Below are 22626 nucleotides of genomic sequence, written 5' to 3' on the forward strand. Positions count from 1 at the left end.
GGGTGTGCGTGGAGGGTGGGGTGTGTGTGAAGGGGGTCACGGTGTGCATGGAGTGTGTGAAGGGGGTCGGGGTGTGTGTGGAGGGTTTCAGGGGTGTGAAGATTGGGGTGTGAAGGGAGTCGGGGTGTGTGTGGAGGGTGTGAAGGGGGTCAGGGTGTGCATGGAAGGTTTGAGGAGTGTGAAGGGGGTTGGGGTGTGTGGAGAGTGTGAGGGGTGTGAAGAGGGTCAGGGTGTGTGTGGAGGGTGTGGGGGTGTGAAGCGGGTCAGAGTGTGTGTGAGGGGTGTGAAGACTGGGGTGTGGAGGTGTATGAAGGGGGTTGGGGTGTGTGGAGGGTGTGCAGGGTGTGAAGGGGGTTGGGGTGTGTGGAGAGTGAGGGGTGTGAAGTGGGTCGGGGTGTGTGTGGAGGGTGTGAAGTGGGTCGGGGTGTGCGTGGAGGGTGTGAGGGGTGTGAAGGGGGTCGGGGTGTGTGTGGAGGGTATGTGGGGTGTGAAGTGGGTGTGTGTGTGCACACGTGTGTGCATGCCTGTGTTATGCCTTGTTAATCAGTAAGAGAGCAATATAATTTTTACATATGCTGAGTCTCTAATTGATTAATAATACGGTATTAGTGAGTTTGGATAAACAATTCTTTTTAAAACAACAGTATCAAGAAAAAAAAGACTTGGAAAAAAACAGCTGTGGTCTAACAGCTTCCTTATCCAACTACAAGAAATGATACACCTATTTATTATTTATTTATTGTTTAATAATGTATGCATTCGGCTGCCTGCCATGTCTTTCCTTTGCACATGCCTATCTAGCCTGTGATGAGAAAGCATTTCAGGAGCTTGCTTCTTGTGATTCTTAGTCAATATGGGCTTTTCCAACAGAATGCGGGATGTCCAGCTCGACTGTCATTTCAGGCTTTACTAATGGAGCTGTCAGAGGCAAATTGTTGGCCTTTGATTGAACTGTAGAGCTTGCTGCTAGGGTCAGTGCTTGGCACTGACTGCGCTTCTTTTATGTGTTCTAGCGCTGCAAAAATCTGCTGGATAGTGTGGATTTCTTCCAGTTGCCAGGGCTGAAGATTTTTGAAGAATTGCAGAATGTGATGAAAAACAAGTTACTTTACTGATTACTTTGTTTCCCTGAATATTTTTTTTTCTCAGAAATAGAAACAGTGGTCAATGGTTTTGGATTCTTCTGCTTGCAGAGTTATGCAAAAACATTTTTAAGCAACTGAACGGTGCTAGCTTAGCTGATCGGTAATTGTGTTTTCCTTAGATGAAGTCTTCAGAACTCCTATTTCTGTGAAGAATTGCACTTAATGTTTTGTCTGTGGTCTTACATAATGGTTGCAGTTAAAGTAGGTGCTTTGTCTTTAAATTTTTACTTTCCAGCACTTAAAATTTCCCCAAAATTGTGCTGCTTAGCATCAAAATGGATATATTGTTCCTGACCCAGTACCTTGTCTGCCAGGAAGTTTCCTTCAGTTGCTTGATGAGTTATCAGATATTTGTGTGTGCTTTACTTCAAGCTGATGCGTTACAGTAGGTCATGCTTTAAAAAGCCTGAGGTCAGATTTTTAAGACATAGTGTTAATCACAGATGCATGCCTACTGGCATTTCCAAACGCTGCTATATGCCCAGTTCCCCTTTGGCAAATCCACTGCCCCAGCTAATCATGTGCAGTGCCCAGTGCATTTAAAAACTGTTTAAGGATTGGTAAGAAGGAGGAAGAAGGGGAGGAGGAGGTCTTGTGTCACATGCCTCAGACGTACTTACCAAGCTATTGATCAGATGTGAAAAGCCCCACACAAAACTGTTGGCAATATGTATAATCCAGTCCAACATGGAGATTCCTCAAGGATGTGTCATTTTCTGTGTGGCTTTTCTTTTGAGAGGTTGTTATGCTACCTTCCTAATTTTAATATCACTATGGTATTAAGCTATTGAATTTTATCAATTATCTTCTTTGTCTCTTGTAACAATTCAACACTGTTTTCCAAACTTGCTTTTCTTGTTTTACCTTGTAGAAGCCAGTAGACATTGCTAATGTCTTCTACAGCAATGAGAAATTACTAAAACTCTTGGTTAGCAATGATTTGAAAATGGATTACATTTTTCTTACATTTTTCTTTTTTTGTAAGGCTTGATTGTCTATATGCAGGTGTATAACTTCTTTTTCTCTCAGAGGGGAAAGCTGAACATTTCCTCATGTCTTGCTTCTGCTTTGTGTGTCAGAAGGTCATTGAGTATATAATGTTCTTTATGTTTCTCAAACTGCTTGCCCTTCTGAACTTCAGATTACAGTGACCTTTCAGTCAATACCTAAATGGAACTTAATGAAAAAGTTTCTAAGTCTTGAAGATTCTGAACCGTATGACTCCTTTTCAGCCACATATGCAGAAGGATTCTTTTGTTTTTCTTTCCCAGTTCTTTCAAAACCTCGTGTGATTTTTGAAAGAGACTAATAGTCAGGAAAGGAGGAATAATATTTGTTCTGTCACTTGCTGATCCTATTCTGGTCAGTTTATCATTTATGTACTTCAGTTTACAGTTCAGTGGAAATGGTCTTTTCCATTTCAGGAGAATGTGACAGTTCAGTTTCATTTAATGTTTGAGGAGATGCCTGAGGTTCCTTACATTGACATTATATGCATGTGAAGTGTTGGCTTGGTAACATTGCATCAAGAGTTCTAGTTTCAAATTGTTCTGCTGGCATCCTGTCAAGTAAAGCAAGAATGGCTGCAGATAATCTCGAATTAGTTCTCTGGGAATGAATCAACCAAGTGAAAGTTACTATATTGATATTTGTGGAAAAAAAGATGGAGAGGCAGTTGATTTCTCTCCACACTTCTCACCTTATTTTGTTGATTGAGGGTTATTGATCAACTGCTGTCATTAATACTGTTAGCAGGAATAATTTCTACATAAGTTTGAGGGGGGATTGGTTGAAATGTTCTCTGTCTCAGCATGCTTGGATGTTAGCAAAGTCAAGCACTAGAACAAAATGCAGAGTGAACTTCAGCCTCACTTTCTCACTTGCCAGAGGACTGGGGAGAAGGAATGGAAAATACTTGAATTCTTCCATTCTCTTTTGCCCTTCTATTGCTTCCTTATCTCAAAGCATTTTTATCAATGTGATCAGGTAAGTGGTGAGTTTGTGTAACACAACTTTATATTAGATGATAGGTTGCTGATGACGCTGCCCCAGAAATACTCAGGGCTGCGGTGAGCATTTACACATAGCTTTATTGCTTGAAAAAGCAGTTATACTTCTTTGGAAGCCCTGAGGTAGAAACTCTACTGTGAGCAGGGGGATTCTGAATGTGGTTTACTGAAGCAGGTGCAGCTGGCTTAATCCATTAACTCATGGTAGTTGATATGTCAGGGAGGGACAGGGATGAAACCAAGTGATTTTTTTGTTTGTTTGTGTGTTCCCAGTTCTTTTTTCAAATGTACTGGGAGGAGGGTCCGTATGAGGCATACAGACCCAGTCCCTTCAAATGCAGTCCCAGGAGCAATTTTATGGATGGCAGAATAAATACTGAACTTGTGCTACAGTTTAGCTCTCATGTTAAATATGTGCATGTTGTGTTAAAGTTTAGGGGTCGCATTTAGCAATGCTTTCTGGCATGAAAGAGTAAGCAATTGAGACATCTTGTGAGGGAAAGGTGGATTGCTGAAGACTCTGAGGGCATGACTATCATAGCAGAAAGAAAGGAAGGAGGAGAGATGTGACAGAAAACAGACTTGTAAAAATCCTTTGAGGATGGGATATCTGAAAAGTAGGAAGTGGCTTTAAAACGAAGACTGCAGAGCAATCAATAGCTTCACTGCATACTGATAACTTCACTGTAACTCCATAAGACTTTGCTAATAAACAGGATATACACAGAAGATACTTGTGACTGCTCATCCTGTTCATATATCTGAATGATGCTGAACATATGACTTTAAGCTCAGAACTACTTAACTAACTTTAATAAAGCTAATCATAGAGATTTGATTGAGATTTTTAGACTCGTCAATTTTTGACTTGCTTTTTAACAGAAATCTGAATTAGGCTTTTAGTATTATGGACATTCAAATTAAGCTTTTATTTATCTGCCTCATGTGACTATGACCTCCTCTGTGACATTTATGTTTTGGGAGGGTTGTGACATGACATCAATAGTCGTATGAAGTATATTTTATTCTGTGAATTTTATGGAGTTTCATTCTTAAAGTGCAGTCAAATATACCATCAAAACTACTGGACCATGCAGAACCTTCTTCAGGTTTGTTTCCATCAGTCAGGAAAAGAGAGCTAATGTGACAATATGTAATCTTATTGCCGCAGGAATGTTCAAGAAAAGTAAAATGCTTGCAAGAATATGGCACATCATACTTCTTCTAATAGAGTTAGAACAAAGGGTACTAGAAACCTTAACAGGGAAAGAAAAATCTAATTTGGTTTGTGACTAAGCTCGGAAACAAACAATTGTACCTTTGTTTGAATTGTCTTGCATTATGACCGGATGATTAAATATAAATGCTGACCTGATTGGATTGTATCCCAGCAATGAATTGGCCTTTTAAAAACAAGTTACATGAAGCAGTAGGCAGATACCCAGCTTGTTTTTCTCAGATTCGGGAGCTTTAGTTTTTGGATAACAAAGTTTATGTAATCACAGAATCTGTAAGGATCATGGAATAGCAGAAATGCAGTTTCTGTCTGGTAGTTGCTTCTTGTGCTTGATTTGCTATTTGAACATGGGGGGAAGAAACCAAAGCATTTAGCAGCAGAAACAGAAGAAAATATATCACTATAGTTCAATAAGAATTGTAATTAGTGCTCTGAATCACATAATAGATGTGATGATTTGGTTTGTTTTTTTCTTTCATATTTGTATTTTAAGATACAAGTGTAAAAGCCGTGCTTTGGCTGCCGAGATTCTGAAATGAGACACTTCAAGGACAGCAGCTCTACTTTTCATGTTTTTCCACAGTTAAACTAGTAAAAGACATCTAAGCCATCCAGCATAATGAAACTGATTGATCAGGCACACCTAATGAGTTTTGTTTTCATCTCCATCAATCCCCAATTCCGCAAGTATATCAGTGCAGACTTTTCATATGAATGCCAAACAAAAAAGTGGTCCTGTTGAACTCAAGCTTGTGCACAAACTGCTTGTGTATTTGTGCTCTCAGACTTGGATTGCATGGGTGTCTAAAGCAGCAGGAAAAACAGAAGCAAGGCAAATGGAAAGTAATGCTTTATGTTTACAGTTAAAATGAATGTAGGTGGTTATGTTAGACAACTGTTAAAGCTTTTTTTTTTTTTTTTTTAGGTAGACTAAAAGCTTAGTATCCCTTCAGTCAAGTTACCTTCTTGTAGTGTAAACAAAAATTTTAATATACCACCTTAATTCTGTGGTGTAAGAAAGGATGAAAAGAAAGCAAAACTATCAGGAAAGAAAAACAGAAAATAAACTGTCTCCTCCTCACTTCCCTGTGTGTATACACATTTGCTGCATACACAACTAAAATTGATCTTTCAGCTTTTTACCTAGATTAATTCTAATGTTCATCTGAAGCTGTTTGACTTCCAGCTTGCTATCTCTTGAAGCATTACTGTGTTTTTAAGAAGTGACTTTAAAAAGGGGAAAACCACCTTATTAACTTTATTGCAGGACTGAGCATACACCAAGTCTGAGATGTGGGGTTTGTTCAGTTCTCTAGAACCCCTACACCACATGGGAGAATGAATTACCATTTTCAAGGTTTTTCCATTGGAGTGATGCTGTGCATCCCAGAACACTTAGGAAACCAGGCTTTCCTCTGTGAAACAACATCTGAAAGGGAAAAAAATTTTGATGAAAAAATGTTAGTTCCCACAGGCTTGTTCCTCAAGAGGCAGAAATTACTGTGTGGAAAATAAAACATTTTTGCTCTTTTTTTTGGAAACAGGATATATTTTCTTCTCTGAAAAGGTGATTTCACATTTCAATTGAAGTTGTTCCCTGCGCAAATTTTGAACAATTGGTTGTTTCCTGTTGGGGGAAGCACTGGAACAATTGCAGCATAATTTTGACAGGGTAATGACAGAGCTGTTCTTACAGCTCTGGGCAAAAGATAGTGGAGGGAACTTGCTGCTGAAATAGATCTAAGCTATATTTTTATGAATTTTATGATTTTTGTAGGTATGACCTGTGGGTCTTGCAGCTGTGTTTTGATTACAGTCAATTTCATTTTTTTCCTTCTTGAATAGGCTTCTGTTTAGTTTGTAATGGGATATTGTACTGGGTTTTGGTGATGCATATGTATGCATCTAAACTCAGTAGAATGCAGCTGTAGCCTTACAGCAGTTCTGACTATCTCTTCTACCCTGTCCCAGATGAGTTTGGAAGTTTTGCATGTATATTTTAATTTTGTAGCTTGCCAAAGTTGTAAACTGTTGTGGAGTTTGTGTTCTGAATGAGTTGTTACGCTTTGGGGTGAATAAGTCTCTTTGCCCTTCTCACTGTGTTTTTTCACAGTAAAGGTGAATGAAGAGTTGCTCCTGATAGCACACCATTCTGTAGTTTAGGTGGCTGCTTTTATATTTACCCCCTTCCAACAGTTACAGAGGGAGCAGGCATTTTTTAAAAGATAGTTGTTCAATAAGCATCACAGTCTTTAAAAAAAAAAAAAAAAAAGGCACTGTATAATCCTGAATATGTTTTAGATACTGAATTGAAATGATTAACAATTGTTCTTACTGGCAGAGATTGCAAGTACTGCGGAATATAAGTGAATAAATTTTAGATAATTCCAGTGTGTATGTTTTGCTTGATTTTTCAAGTTTAACAAGAAAGTATGCCTTTATGTCCGTAGAATCAGTATCCTAAAGACCTCATTGTACTTTTGCAAGTGTAAGAGTATCAAACTTTCTGTGTTCTGGTCAAAAGTAGCCTGAAACAAAAAACTGTACTCTAAAATTTTAATTATAGTTCTTGTTTTTATTATTAGTGCTGAAATGTAGTGTTTCTAACTTYAGGTGCAACTGTCCTTTGGTATTGGATCAAAATCTCTCATTTAGAATTTTTTCCTACCTATTTCTGTGGGATCTTGGTGTGATTGAAAAGCAACATGCATGGTTTATCTCTCTGGAGTCTCAGACATTTCTCTCTTCAGAACATAAAACTGCTCAGGGAAAATGTTTATTTCCCTTGTGTAAATAGAGCAATTAATCCTTGAAATAATTCTGGTGGAAAGGCACTTAATAAAGCCAGAATTTCCAAAAAAATGCCTCTTTGACTGATGATAGGATATATGCTCCTAAACACTGAGATTAAAGAAACAAAACAAAACAAAAAAAACAAACCCTGTTTTAAAATCATATTTCCTGTCCTTTTTAGTGTGGAACAAATGTACTGAAATAAATTTTGGCCTAACAAGATACCTTTCTACCTGCTTTTTCAAATTACATTAACCTAAGCACTGCAAGCTTTTGACTGCTCTTTCTCTCTGAGTTTATACTGATTTAAACACAGAAATAAGGATAAATATTCTTAGCCCCTTTTCTCAGAATTTTCTAATTTATATGAATTTATGAAAATCATTCAAGTATCAGCCTATTCTGACTGAGAAATAAATACATGAAGATATTTTATAACAATGAGTCTGAGCTTTTCAGAGCAATAATACCATGTTATCTGCCAAAGCATTGGTCTGAGGTTGTATTTCTTAGGTTAAAAAGAAATGCTTAATTCAACATGTATTTCTATATGTGACAAGGAAATTGGGCTTCTGTTGCAGCATCACTGCACCATCTAGTGGCTCTCTAAATTACTTATGGGTTGTACACTGAATCTGGGCTCTGTGGTGTGCTAACTTGCATGAATTGTCCCCATGATGCAGAAATAACTTACCAACGGTGGGTTTTTCTGGAAGATGAGGTTTCCTGCCTGTTCTGCTCGTCTGTTCTGCCGTGCAGATTCAGCTGGAGATGGAAATCCTCTGTGTATGCCATCTTAACATACAACATGAGGGGGAAAGAAGCTGGCCTTACATCTATCCATCTATACTACAGGAGCATATATATTTTGTCTGTTTGGTGTAATCCAACTTTACTAGCCTGATGCATCTTTATGGTGAGGTTTCTTGTGATGGTTGAGCTGATCTTAAGCACACACAGTTCTAACATTTCTCCTGTTTCATCCCTGTTTTTCACTGGCCTCAATAGGCCAGTTCAGCTCACAAAAATGGCAATAAAGTAACCCAGTGGGAAAAGGTGAATAGCTTTTTGATGCTTTAGGGAGCTGTTTTAGCTTCTTGCAAGGGTCAAACACCCACATTCATGGAGTGAGTCAAAAAGGAGCATGTACTATGAGCAAGAGGAGGCTTGAGATTGTTTTTGTCAGAAGGAAGTTATTTTGTGCATATATTGTGAAACCTTACCCAGAATATTGAGGTAGATGTGTGTATGACAGGAGAAACCTGGATTCCCAAAGATGAAAAGGGGTGTTGGTTGTCTCTGAACCTTCCAAAGATGTTCATTTCTAGAGGCAAGGAAACAAAAGCATTAATGAGCCTGAGTCAGAGAAAAGCATCTTAAGAAAACAAGTAAATAAACAAACAGAAAAAGCTTTGATTTTTTTAATTAGATATTTCTAAGGCAAATTGTGACCTGAATTCAAAATGTTTTTGGGAAATCATCATCCTCTTCCCTTCAAAGTGCTTGGCCCGCTTTCTGAAAGTCTTTGATCTAATTGGTAAATGATAGAACAATTGATACAGTTGATAAAACAATTCAGAGATTATATGCTCTACTCAGTAATCCAGCAAAAAGATGCTGTATGCCATATTCTGTAGTGGCTTCATTGTAGTGTCCAGGTTATTTATTATTCCTTTTGTTTTATGGAAGTGCAGAATAAATAAATATTTGCAAAAAACAAATCCCAGGACTCTATTCTGATTTATTTTTCTTCTGTGTCCAGGGAAACCTCTGCAAAAATTCTTTCCACTGCAGATGCCATTTTAATTTCATCACTGTTAACCATTCTGGGAGTACTAGCRCAGGAACTGCTGTTACAGGCAGATTGTGTGATAACCCTCATTGTGTTTAAGCATCATATGTCATAGACCTGCTGTGAGCAGGATTAAGTGATACATTTTGAATTAAAAAGCACACAACTTGTCACAGCTCTGGATCAGTGGAAATCTTGTGTGCATGTGCAACTTTTTTCCATCTTCTTCAGCATATTTTTTCAAAGAATTTTGTGCCCTGGGGTATCTGGGACATTTTCCTATGCATGCTAGCAACAGGGCTACAGTGCAAATGGGACCTGCATGTGTTTGTCACCTAATCATTCCCAGTAGTCTGGTGACAGTACCGTTTTCATTCAGCTCTTCACTTCTATGGTAGGACTGCTTTGTAGTTCAGTTTGCAGTCTGGAGGGTGTTTGGGGTGCCATAATGCAAAAAGAGGTTCAAATGAATGTGTGTTCTGCAGCCCTGGCATTTTTTCCTATCTGTTGGTTGGCTATAACTACCACTCTGGGAGAATATTGGGTCCTGTTTTCCTGTTACAGCTGTTCTTCTGGTACAAATCTCCTGTATGATAGAAAAGGGGGGTAGCTGGGTGGTTGCCTCCTGACGCAACATGTTTCTGTGGATAGGCTAATTGATTTGAAGTCAAGAAGCCTGAATTATGCTCCTGATTCTGCAATTGACTTGCCTTCAGATTGGGTATTTTTGAAAAGCAAAAAGTATTGCTAATTGGAAGCAAAATGCTTAGTGAAAGTAGTGATGAGCACAGTGTTAAGTAATTGCTGTGGGTATTGTCATCATACTAGTTTAGATTTGTTCTAAAGAAGTAATGTCAAAAAGCTTCTCATTACTGCCTAGTGAATAGTCTTCATCTGATAGTTTTGAAACTTTCATGCAATATAAGAAATAGAGATTGCTCTGAGAATTCCTGGAATAAGGGGTGTTTGTATTTACATAGCACTTGCCAGTACTGTTATAGGTAAAATTTACAAAACTTAGCAGGTGAATAGTGTAATTTTTCAGTGAAATATGATTGGGAAAGTTTTTGAAGTCAATCACTTTTCTTGTATTAAAAACAACTCTGATGTGTTTCTGTGTAAGGCCATGCAGTTTATCAAATCTGGGAGAATGAATGAGTAGAGACATTATGGTATGTTTATGTTTTCTTTAAATAGATCTTTTCAGAGAAACTGTATTATGAGGTTACTGGTTCTAATGCATTTTTGTGAAGATGTACCTAGAACGAAGTCTGATAATGCTTGATGAATTTTCTTGTTACAAGCAAAATACTTTTACTTTGTCCTGTTTGCAAGGTATTTGTTTTGTGAAGTATTTCAGGAGATAGCAAAGGCTATATCAAATATATAGTCTTTAGTTGATAATTCCCCTTTGGAGAGAAGGGGAAGGAAGGGCTGCCCACACTGCTGCTTCCATGTGAAAATTTTTTTCTCCTTCAAAGTTTGTCATTCCAGTGCCATGATGTAGGTATACTTACTTGTCCAGTAAGTGACAGGGCACGTTTTTTTAAAAAACTTCTGCATCCTGGTATATAACCATCTTGATGCTATTTTACTTGAATGAGAAAGTTGAACTGATGATCCTAAATACAGAGTATCATTTAACATGGAGTTGTTCATTGTGCTTCTCCTTCATAAGACTAGGGAAAAAAGGAGGAATGTCTGCCTTATTGAAGAGCAAGTGCATGTTACTCCTAGTGACCAAAAGAGGTGAACTCTAAATGGATATCTTTTGCAAACCACTTTTTATCACTCATTTTGCAAACCACTTTTTATCACTCATCGTCCATTAATCTGAGCCATTCACTGTTCTGGGATCCTGCTTCTTAATGACCGTCTGTTGCTCTACAGGGCAGGGGTTCCCTTAGTGGTGCAGGAACCTACACAGAAAGTAGGAAATGTTCCTCTGAAGCAGAAGGTTTATTGGTAGAAAATTAGGTGCCTCCTTTTTTGTGAGATGTTGGTTTTGTTGTAAAAGGTCCATGGAAAAACAGAGATTTCCTCACCCTTCTAGGTTCTAATCGAAGGTCTGCCTTACATATGCAAATATTTGATGAAAACACTTGAACTGGAGCCTTCTATTTCAGAGTGGTTTGAGCATCCTTTGCTACTACAGAAGAGAGGCCTAGTGAAGGTGCCATTCTTCTTCAGGCATTTTTCACTGTCTTTCACGAGAAGTGCATTAGGGTGCAGCAATTTTAGAGTGCTGCTGACATCTCTTGACACAGCTCTGGATTCTTTTCCCTGGCTGTTCATCTCAGTGACCAGAATAGCCTCTGTCCCCCTCCTTTACAGGTGGATGACTTTCAGTTAAAGTTGTTGGTCATCTTCAGTATAGGAGTCTGTCTTTAGGAAAAACTTAGACTCCACTCTAAAGGTTTTTAAGCTTAAGGCCATGGTACCAGATAAATAAATAAATAAAAAAGGCCCTCTCTTTTGTGTCACTTCTATAATAGATCCACCATGATCATCTTGTATTTCCTTCCTGCTTATTTATGTGGCCTTGTCCAGATTACATCTGAGGAAATGGATCCTTTTACTTCTCTGTCTAGACAGGAAAAGGTCAAAGCAGTCAGTTCTAGGTGTAAGACTTGTAACTAGTTTTTCTTTTAGGGAGACCCTGCTGTAATAAAGAAGCTCTTGCACCTGGGTCAATGGAAGGATGCGGTGTCCTGTTGTAAGGTTTTATTGTGACATTCTGAGGTTGCTCTTCGGGGTTTTCAGGAAGCTCTGCTGTTCTCCTCTCGGTCCCAGTTTCTGGAACAGATCATCATGACTGGTCCTTAATTTGTTTTTCCTCACATGATTCACAAATATTTTACTGTCTGGCTAGGCTCCTACAAAGAACCAAGGTGTGGTTCTCTCTTCTCAGAGTTTAGCTTTTTTTTCAAAAAAAGGCTCAGACTAAAATATCTGTGGATAATAGATATCAAATAGATCTCAAATGTCAAATTTCAGATATCAAAGTAATTGCATCTGTAATCTTAGGCTGGGGGAAGTTAGCCTTTAGCTAGTTTCCTTTAGCCTTGGCATAGAGGCAAGGGGAAGGGTCAAAAGGCAGTGTTGTACCCTTGAAAGTAGGTATCATGGACAATGAATTAAAAAAAAAAAGTTTGCTTTCAATCTGATTTTTAAAAGTTGCTAGAGGAGTTCTGATTTTGGAGAAGTTGTTTTGCTCCAGAGTGAAAGGTGCAAATCCAAGAGCCTGCACCCTCCTGTTTACTCCTCAGTCTCTTGAGCTCCTGTCCTGACTGTTCAAGCAAACTCCCCAGAGTTGCAGTAACATTCCTAGACTTCCTGAATTTTTTCCTGTATGCTTTTAAGTTCTGGTGGAGTCAATCCATCTGTCTTTCTTGTTTTCCTTTTGAGAAAAGGACAGACCTAAACCAAGGAAGAAGAGTCCCTGCTGTTATAAGCACTTCAGCTTATGGATCCATTTTTATTTTCAATGTCATCACAGTTTTTTTCTTGTCATGTTTCTCTGATTGACAATTTGGAGTGCTATTGAAGCTTTGGAGGGAGGGAGGGGGAGAACAGGGGAGTCATGAAAAGGATACAAGTCTCAAATGCATCCTTGCATTTGCTTTTGCTTCCTGCTGCTTGTGACCAAAAATAAAAAAATAGCAGTTTCAGAAAATGAATATAAATATGAATATGACACTATTCAGAGGAATGAGTTTTTATTTACATTACAAACATTGATGAAGGCTCTAAACTATCTGGACCAAACTCTAATGATAATCTTTTAAATTACTTCCTTCAGTACATATACTCTTGGAGTGGAAAACCCCAATCACAGGCAGAGCCAGTGCACTTCTTCCCTCCCCACTGTACATTTGCACTGAATGGTGTTCACCCTTGACAGCTGAGCTGTAATGGTTCAAACCCGTGTTTTTTCTAGTTCTTCTGGCTAGAACAGAGAAAGATGAGAGGTCAATGTGGTCACAGTTAAAGCACAGAACCCTGTATTCAGTCTGTTTATTAAAACCCCCAAAAAGGAAAAACTTTGTTTTCTACTGTTATCTGAATTCTTAGCATTCAACACTTAAAATTGCTTCAGTAAATTTGAAAAAAATTGAAAAGTGCAATCTACAGATGGGCTTTTTGTTTAGCATTGTGTGCTGAACCTGGCACGTGTTCATATCTGTTTGACGTTCTAAGCTGTTGGTGAAGCTTATGTATGTAAAGTCTGGAGGGAAATTTTGGTTAGGTCTGAAAGTTTACAGCATTTATGGTGAATAGATGAAAATGACAGCTTGACACATTTTCCTGTAAAGTCATCTGTTTGGCTATGTGATTAGTTTATCATTCTTATGAATAACTTATTAAATGTTTGAGGGTATAGGGAGTCCTGCTCTTTGCAGCTGTTATCATGTTGTTTCTCATTCCTTTTTTACTTGCTGGAACCAAGGCCCAGTTTTGCAAGCATTTATGCATAATTTTATACATGCAGTTAAAGGGATTACTCATATGTATACAGTTATTTCTGCATAAGGATTTCCTGGATTCAGCAGTTGAATCGTTAAGATTTGATGGAGGCTGCTAAACCACAGTTTAAAACACTCACGATATTGGAGTCAAGTGGTAATTTTTACGGTCAAATGTTATTATCAGAACACGAATTTTCAAATAATCTCCAGTTTGCATCTTAACCCTTCTGTTCTTTAGAGTTTCAAATAGGTTTCTGGTGGCRGCAGAACCAATATGTGCTTGGAATAAGAATAACTTGCTGCATATAGATTTGTTTCCAACACTTTTTTTTTTTTTTTAATTTAAGGTTACTCTGCTGATTTTTTCTGGGGTATCTTAAAGTGAGAGTTAGTTTAACTATTAAGAGATTTCTTGACTGTGGTTTTGATGTGTTCCTGTGCGAAACTGACGGCAGGATTTGTTTGAGTATGTAGGCCACTATTGTATTAGAATTACATAACCATGTTGAGTGGTAGAAACGGATGAAAAGACTGGGATGTACGGCGTCCCCTAACAGATTATATCCGGCAGCGATGAAGACAGCTCAAGCTCTACAGAGAATGTGGTCACATGCAGTAAAAATGTTGAGGATTTTAAAAGGACACGTGAGTTGCTTTTTGTTGCCTCTTGCTCCAAGTCGTGTGGTTCCCCGCACCCACCTCCCACTGTATATCCTTCCCCTCTCCAGCTCACTTTTGTAGCCAGATCATGCTGTGGCAGGTTGTCTGGGGGGTTGCTGTTTTTTTGTTGTTTCAGTGTGAATGAACTTGTCTACAGTGATCTCTCAGTAGCAAGTAATTGCATAAATCTCTTGATGACTGTCAGTGAGAGTTGCAACGGCTGCCTGTTCATAACACAGAAATGATTGTAGGACTCTGACTGGTTTTCTGCCAAAGATCCTATTAAAAGTCTGTTCTGGGTACACAGAAAGCACCCATCATTTTGGTATATGAGCATTAGGCAGATTTAAGCAAATCCTGACTACAGTGTTTAATTAGAGATGGACTGACTTTAGTCAGTAATGAATGTAGACTAGCTAATTACAGTAATTTGCATTTACTGCAGCTAGCCTGCTATCTGTGTAAAACGTAGGTAGACATGCAAAAGTTACTGTTAGTAACTGGCTATGGTATTCTTACCATGCTGCCTGCCTTTCTCGCTCCAGTGTTTTGGCATGCGCTACTTCATCAACTCTTGTGGTCCTGCAAGGGATATACAAAATGCTCAGGATCCCTCTGTGTTCCCCGCGGATGAAGTATGAAGAAATTGGCAGGGGTGAGGGAGGCTTTTTGTAACCCATCACTTTGTGCATATGGAGGAGAGTCGTATTATTAGCCCTGGAATACTGTTTTAGCAGGAATCTTTTTACTGTGGTAGAGGCTCTAATTTTAGTTTTGATCAAGTCCTCAAACGGTGATTTGTAACATTTGTAGTCTTTCCCTCCACCTCAATCTTCTCGTCTCCCTTAATCTGCCAGTATGGGTTAGTATCTCAGCAGTGGCAAGCAGCAGTACATTTTATAATGTTAAAGAGATTATTGCTTAGAGATTTAAGGGAGTACAGATGTGTTTTGTGCTTTATGGGCTACCAAGGTGACCATTTAGCTCTCTGAACTGTGTTAGATAGCCTGTGTAATTTTATCAGTATGGCAGGAAATAGTCCCTTTTGTCCTGGTAATTATATTGTAGAAAATCAGCTTTGCAAGTACTTTCATTTGCTAATATAGCATACAGTAACTGGGAGGCAGTTTCCCTAAGGAGCAATTTCTAAAAATGCATTACTTTAACAAGTATTTATGAGTTTAAAATGGAATTACTTAATTAGCTTTTACTGAATGTTCACTAATAATTTCAAGCTAAAAATAACCCCCCCAAATTTACACAGGAGGTACCTGAGACAGGCACTGGTGCTACGAGGACCTCTTCCTGGGCAAAGCTGAGATGATACTTCAGGTTCAACATCTTGCACGACCCCAGTTGCAGTATCTTTAGGCAGTAGTTTCCTTTCACTTCTTATTTTTACTGATATCTTTACTGAGCCTTTTCAATCTCTTTTCCGTGGCGTTGCTCTGAATGCAGTCACTTCTCAGGCCTTCTTTGAGTAGGTGGCATATTGAAAGAAGCGGTGCTACGGTTTCTGGAGGAGCAAGGTAACGGTACTGCGCTCTGTCCTCCAGGCTCTTGCCTGTKGCGTCCTGCCTGCCCTGCTGCTCTGCCTGCACAGGCCTGGACTCACTCTTCTGGGTTGGTAGGTAGTGTCGAACTGCATACAGCGCAAACTGAATTTAGGTGATGCTTGTGGTATAAATGTAAGTTGTTCAGGCTTTTGTATGGTGAGGAGGTTGGAAAAGATTTTCCATCCTCCCTGTTTCTGCAGAATTTGAAACCAGCCGCTTGTCCTTTAGATCTACCCATCACTTGGTACTGTCTTTCTTTTCTAAAACTCTCTTTGGTGAAGTCAGCTGGAATCTAAATGACACTGAGGCTCTTCTCTAGCACAGACTGGTTTTCTGCAGATCTTAAAAATATCATAAAGAAAAGTAGGACAGAGATGGTATAGCCAAGGGTCAGTAGCRGGTAAACTATTTACCGATTTTCATACACGTCAGACAAGCAAGCTTAGTCACTTTTATTTATCACTGCATCACTGCAGCTCAGAAAAAGTACTTAGTCAAGGAAAAAGTATTTTACTTACGAAGGTTCTCCGTGTGACAGAACAAGCATAGTGAGACAGTTCGCTATCAGCTGAGGGGTTATGCATCTCGCTGGTAATGTGGGAATGGTAGAGAAATAGTATCTGATTGACTGTGTGCTTTAGCAAATAGAGTAATTCAGTGATCCAAGACACATATGTTTTAATAATAGCAATTATAAATGCCACTCATTGTCATCTCATCTAAACAAGTAAGACATTTAAAAATACTTATGTTAAATTTAATATAGGTCATCCTCTTCTCCAGCCATGTTAAAACACATTTTTTAACTAGGCCCAAAAGGCCAAGCAAACTTCTGCCCTGGAAAGCATTGCCTATTCTTTGAGAGAACAGTATCAATGCATTAATGTGTTTCTGTGTTGCAAACTTCTTGATCAGTTTGCTGAATACCTTGGGAATTCATTTCGGAATGCTAAGCAGGACTTAGGCTTTGTTTTTGTTTCTTGTTTTAATATGGTGACGCWGCAGTGGAAAATGTAAACGTAGTTTGTTTTGGGATGCTGAGAATCCAGTGGGGGAATACATCGTGGGGTACTTTGCATTCGAGGAGCAGCAACAACAGCTTGCTAAATGGAGTCATCAACAGCCAGAAAGCACTTGCTTGGAAATACAGGGATGCTTCAAAATACGGGCGCGCCCTCTTGCCTGTTGCTTCTCTATCTGTTGTTTCCAAGCTCTGTTGCTGGTCATCCCTTTAAAGCCTTTAAAAATCTGAAGTTCTGGGTTTTTCTTGGGTAAACTCTTAGCTTTCAAGAAAGAAACCCACTTCTAGCAGTTAAAGCAAATAAACCCATGGCTTGAGTGTGTGCATGCGTGTACCCACACAGTGCCTATTTTTTTCTTCTGTAAATGGGTGCTTTCCACTTTGAAATATTTGTACAATCATATCAGATATCACAGTTAATTTTTCTCCCCTTTTTGCAGGCCAGGGCCTCAAAGGGGTGGCTATGAACTTGATGGATCACAGCTGGGTGATTATTGTGTATTATATTTTAAGCTGTGAGATTGGAAAGATTTCAGGATATATTAAGTAAGATAAACTGGTCAGTTCAGGATCAGTTTTTAACCGGAAATGTGAACCTCTCTGTGTAAACAAAAGAAAGTGGTTTCTGAGAAACAGAAATGGATATATCTGAGTTAAATACACTGTGGTTTTCTGTAAAATCAAATTTGTTCAGGGTAATCTAAATATTCAGTTATGTAGTCCAGAGTGCATTTAAGATTTTGTTGAATCCACCTTAACAATAAGGAAAAGATATGAAAACTCTTTGGTTTTGAAGACTTCAGGTTCAACTACTGAACTTATCATGGATTGGAATGGGGAGGTCTTCGTTAAGTACTTTGTGTTACTTGAATCAGGGCTATATAATGCTAATGCAGTCTCAATGGAATGCTTGTTGAATGACGCTTTTCCTGAAAATGAGACCGAGCTTCTAATTAATGAAATTCTAAGGGGTGCTACCACCCTAGAACTGATTAATATTTTTCTTCTCCTTTTTTTAAAACACATTTTATTCTAACTTTACCAAATTATTAGAATATATGTATTATTTTTATGTCTGTGTTTTGATGGAGTATTTCAAATTTTAGTTCAGATAGCTGTATGCTTTCTGTCTCGCTAATTGGCTTTTGTGTGTAACAGGCCCCAGGCATGGAAGAGCTGATATGGGAACAGTACACTGTGACCTTACAAAAGGTGAGTGCCTGTTATATTTTTAGTTTTCAAATATTCAACCACTGTTTTATTCTAAGTATGTTTTGCAATAGATGGTATTAGTAGCTTTGAGTCTAAAGTATGTTTAGTACACTGTCCAAATCAGATATGTGTTTCATTTTAAAGCTTAATTGACCATTTAAATTAACCATTTAAATGCTATATTTGCTACTGTTGGTCTTTGTAATAACAGTCTAGTACAGTATGTACTAGCTGCATAACTAAACTCAACATTGAATAACCTTAATGACAAAGCAGATGGCTCTGTCAAGAGGTTTTGGTTAATGTCAGAGGTTTATAATCATCACTGAACATGTTTCCACTGATTTTTTATTTTTTTTCATGTATGCTTTCTCATCTGCCAGTGTAGAATCTAGTGGAAAATTACTGTCATCATGATTTTTAAAATACATGGACAACCATTGTCACTTTTAACACTTCCTCTAAGAGAAGCTGAAATACGTCATTCTGTAGACCCCTATTGTGGTAAAGAAAGTAGATCTGTTGCTTTTGAGTTGTCTAGCAGCTAGGGTGCCACATGATGGCACGGGATGCGTGCTGTGATGGTGGTGGTGTTCYCTCCAGCAGCTCTGATGGTGTGGGTTCAATACACAGGTTGTCCTGAGCTGTTAAAATTTTTTATGTGCTCTGCAAAGACCTCAAGTTGGTGACCCAATGTAAAACAGCCACCTTTCCTACACAACCTGTTTTACGTGTTGAATGGTTGAGAAAGGACTGTTTTTTAGGTTACAGAGGTAGGCAGTAGAAAGATTGCAGAAGTAGTCATTAGTTCTTATATTTTCTAGCTTTCCTGATCTTGAATGTCTTGTAAATCTTGAATGTCTTGTAAATGAGCATTACTGTTTTGCTTCAGTGACAGACTTTCACTGCACAAGTGGCAAAGGATTGTTGGACCTGCCAAGCTGACCAGTGCCAATTAGTGCTACTGCTTTTTTTAATTCTGTATTGTTTTGGCTTGAAGCATCAATCTCCCTCCTGTAAAACTAAGGCTTAGCAAGTGAAACACTGTTTTAAACAACTGCGTTGCTTTTCCTTCCCCAAAGAAATAACCACTCAGTATTGACGTTAGTGGAATGTAGGCTAGCAGGTTATGAAATACACGTGGTGAGTGGGAGTTTGGGAAAAAGCACCACTGTAAGGTTGCAAGTAACACTGCATTAGTATTAGTTTCTCTGTCACTGTGTGAAAAATATTTTCTTTAAATATAAAGTTTTAACTATAGGAGGTGTAACTAGTTGTATGAAATAGGTGATAGTATTAAACCTGTTTTTTTAACTAAATGTATGCTTTTGTGCACACCACCTTGTCTGCAGTTCAGTTATACTAACACTTCAGCTGTAGCATTAGAGGCATGCTTCCCACACCCTATTATGCCCTTCTCTGATTTTATGAATGCCAAACATAGGGATTTTAGGTGTCTGACATTTCTTTGAAGGCAGGTTTAACATCAGTTACCTAGTGAAAATGCTTGATTGTGAGCGGGGATAATTATAGACCTTTCACAAGTTCATTGCTTGCTTTTGGTAATCAGCTGTGATTTTTGTGTAGTCTGTTTAAGGAGTAAGTAGTAATTACAAACTAGATAGCAATTATAATGAACATGACATGCTAGAAAAACTGCTCCAGGGTCCCAAGCATCACTCACAAAATAGAACCATCTATCCAATAATCAATTTGGTGTGAATAACCAAAGGGATAGTGGAGCAAAATGTAGACTAAGTTAGTGAGTCCTTTTCATAATTGCTAACCATTACAAGATCATAGACTGCTTGAGGCTTGAGGACAGCAGAATATATCTTTTTGCTGCGTGGTTTATAAAATTCCATTCTTTTTTAAATCTATAGGTATTGTATATTTCTGGAGCTCTGCACACAACTGTCATTTTTTAAATAATCATAACTAAATAGAGTGCCATCACAGGAACATTTGTGTTACTCTTATTCTTTCTCCCTATCAGAATGCCTATGGATGGAATTGAGTTTTGTTGTATTTGTTTTTCTTGTCAAAGGATTCAAAACGAGGATTTGGGATTGCAGTTTCTGGTGGCAGAGATAACCCTCATTTTGAAAATGGTGAAACATCTATCGTCATTTCAGATGTACTCCCAGGTGGTCCAGCAGATGGATTACTTCAGTAAGCAATTTCTTATTTCTCTTGTCCAATATATTTTGAGGGCCATAGCTGTAGAATGCATAAAACCTTCCGACAGGCTTGATAGAGATCCCACAGATTTAATCCACTCAAAATTTTCTGCTTCTTTTAAGACTTAGATGTCTGTTTCAAATGAAAACATACATGGGGATATTTTTCTTTGCTATTTTGTAAGGATGTTAATTTCAGTGGTGTTGAAAAGCTTCCATAGTCAAGTATATCCCTTTTAAGGTTGTATTTCTTTTAAAGAAACAGTAGAAATACTTGGCATCTCTAAGCGTACTCCGTGTTCCTCCTACAGGAAGCAGGTGGTCAGTTGTTAGTTTTCAAGAGATTTGCTTAAGTCAGGCATATAATCCAAAGAACTATTGGTCTTCACTCCTAAGGTGTCAGGAGCTGGGGGAGGGAAGAGAAGCAAAAGTGTTTGCTAAATATTTATTTTGTATTTGAAAGAAAGAAGGTTGGAAATGAAGTGCTTCTGTGGTCCTTCTAAGTCTGTTGGCTGGAATAAATGGTTAGTTTCTAGCCAACAGCTGATCAGTTTTTTATCCTTTGACCTGGACTGTCTGATGAAGACAAAATGGTTTGGAAGAATGCTAAAGCTGTGCAGTTAAGCAAAAGAGTTTGTTCTGGCCATTTGACAGACATTAATTTTCGGTGAGGTAATAAAGAAGCTGACATGGGAATAGCTAATGAAGTACTAGATAAAAGGAGTATTTGGAAGCAGGTGACAGACAATTCTCAAACGCAGACATAAAACCTTCATCTAAATAGCAATGATCCCTGTGCAACACATCTTTGATCAATACTGCTTAATAATCATCTGTGATTTGGAAATAAGATCATATTCATAAATTATGTGAGGGCCTGGGTAAATAGAAAAGGATGAAGACAGGCCAATGACAAGCAATTTGGGCACATTCAGATAAAACACATTCTTAAGACAACAGAATGCAAAGCTGTTTTTCCAGAGAACTAAAGAATGTAGGCCCAACCTTTGGAGTGTGGGAGCATTACAATCCTTCAATCCTTGAACAGCTTTTTAGGGTAGAGTGAACACAAGTAAATATGAGCTCGTGGTGTAGTGCTGTAGTATTAAGTTTAGTGCCATTTTTGGATGTATGAACTGGGAGGAAAGTTATTTTATCTCTATATAAAGCCCAGATGAAACTGATAGGAGTATATAGTGTGCTGTTCTGGCAAAGTCATTCAGTAAAAGGATCTGGAAGGGTAGAAAAAGAGGCACAAAAATTATTGCGGAGTTAGAGAAAATGCTTTACAAAGAGAGGCTTAAAGCATGTAATCTTCTTTTTAAATAAGAAGATTGTGAGGTGACTTGATTACAGTGAAGAGAAAATAGTGGTTACTAAAGAGTTCTTTTATCTAGCAGAAAAAAGGCATGGCAATAAGTAATTGGTTGCTGAAGCCAGGCAAATTTAAACTCAAACTAATGCTTTGACTGTGAGGTTAGTAACTGAGTAATCACCAGAATAAACCAGTGACAAAAGTGGTGCTTATTTATTTATTTATTTATTTAATCTCTTGCCGGTTTTGAGCCGAGATGTCTTTCTGGTAGACACGATTTTTAGTTAAGCATGTGTTATGGGGCTGTCTCCTAGGATGACTGAGTTAAGTCTTAATGATCTATTTGACATGCAGGAGGTCTGAAAAGATGATCTTGTAATCTGTTTTGGCCTGTGCTTTAGGGCAGGGAGGACTTTTTGTGTAGTGTAGCATTTTTTGATCAGCTGTCTTCCAGAGTAGATGGGGTCTGAATACCAGTCTTTCAGAAAACTATATCAGAGTGGCATTTGTCAAGATTTGTCTGAATACTACAGAAATTTGAAGCTCTCTTGAAAATTTTATGTTGCTGTGAAAAACATGCCACTAGATGTGATAGACTAGGAGTTCTAAAAGAACTAAGAACATAAAAATAAAAAAAATAAAAGTTTTAAGGGTCAGCCAAGAATATGCTTTAAAAGACAAAGTCTTCCTCAAAGTTATTGTCACTGTATTGAAGCTGTACCTAATATAGCTACAGGGATATGCCACAATCCAATCTCTGATTTTTAAACACACTGAAAACTTTTCCTTGTTATCTAAGGTATTATAGTGTTTACCTAACAAACATATCTTTTGAGGAAGAACTCCCTATTAAAGAAAATGAAATTAGTTTTGTTCTGTTTTTTTCCAGAAAAAAGTGAAATTTCATTTCAGTGTTTTCAGGAAGACTCTCCTTAAATCTTATTTTTTTCCTCCCCTCTTGCAGAGAAAATGACCGGGTGGTCATTGTTAATGGGACCCCAATGGAAAATGTTGCACATTCTTTTGCAGTCCAACAGCTTAGAAAAAGTGGAAAAGTGGCCACCATTGTAAGTAAATTTTAAATGCATTTGCTGTGCAGTGTGATATATCCATAACCAATCAAGGCTGTGGTTTTCTTCTGTAAAGTGTACTATTAATGCATAAAGCAACGCAAGCCTTTTCCCAACAGAACATACAAACTAAATAAACCAGAATGAAGACCTGTTTTTTACAGAGA

At 38.2% G+C, this 22626-nt stretch overlaps 1 protein-coding gene across 2 annotated transcripts in view; it reads left to right on the forward strand.

Moving 5' to 3' along the window:
* Positions 1–22626, forward strand: part of TJP2 (tight junction protein 2) — a 56642-nt gene that overhangs the window by 8882 nt on the left and 25134 nt on the right. For both annotated transcript variants that reach the window (XR_003254811.1, XM_026073573.1), the window contains exons 2-4: positions 17841–17894; positions 19942–20066; positions 22354–22456. Coding sequence is in view for 1 of the 2 variants with exons in the window: in XM_026073573.1 (XP_025929358.1) it covers positions 17850–17894; positions 19942–20066; positions 22354–22456 (273 nt within the window). In the remaining variant the exon portion in view is untranslated. The remainder of the gene's footprint in view (positions 1–17840; positions 17895–19941; positions 20067–22353; positions 22457–22626) is intronic.

Source organism: Apteryx rowi, unplaced genomic scaffold (assembly GCF_003343035.1).
Source record: "Apteryx rowi isolate R43461 unplaced genomic scaffold, aptRow1 scaffold_37, whole genome shotgun sequence".
In the NCBI taxonomy this organism is placed as follows: domain Eukaryota; kingdom Metazoa; phylum Chordata; class Aves; order Apterygiformes; family Apterygidae; genus Apteryx; species Apteryx rowi.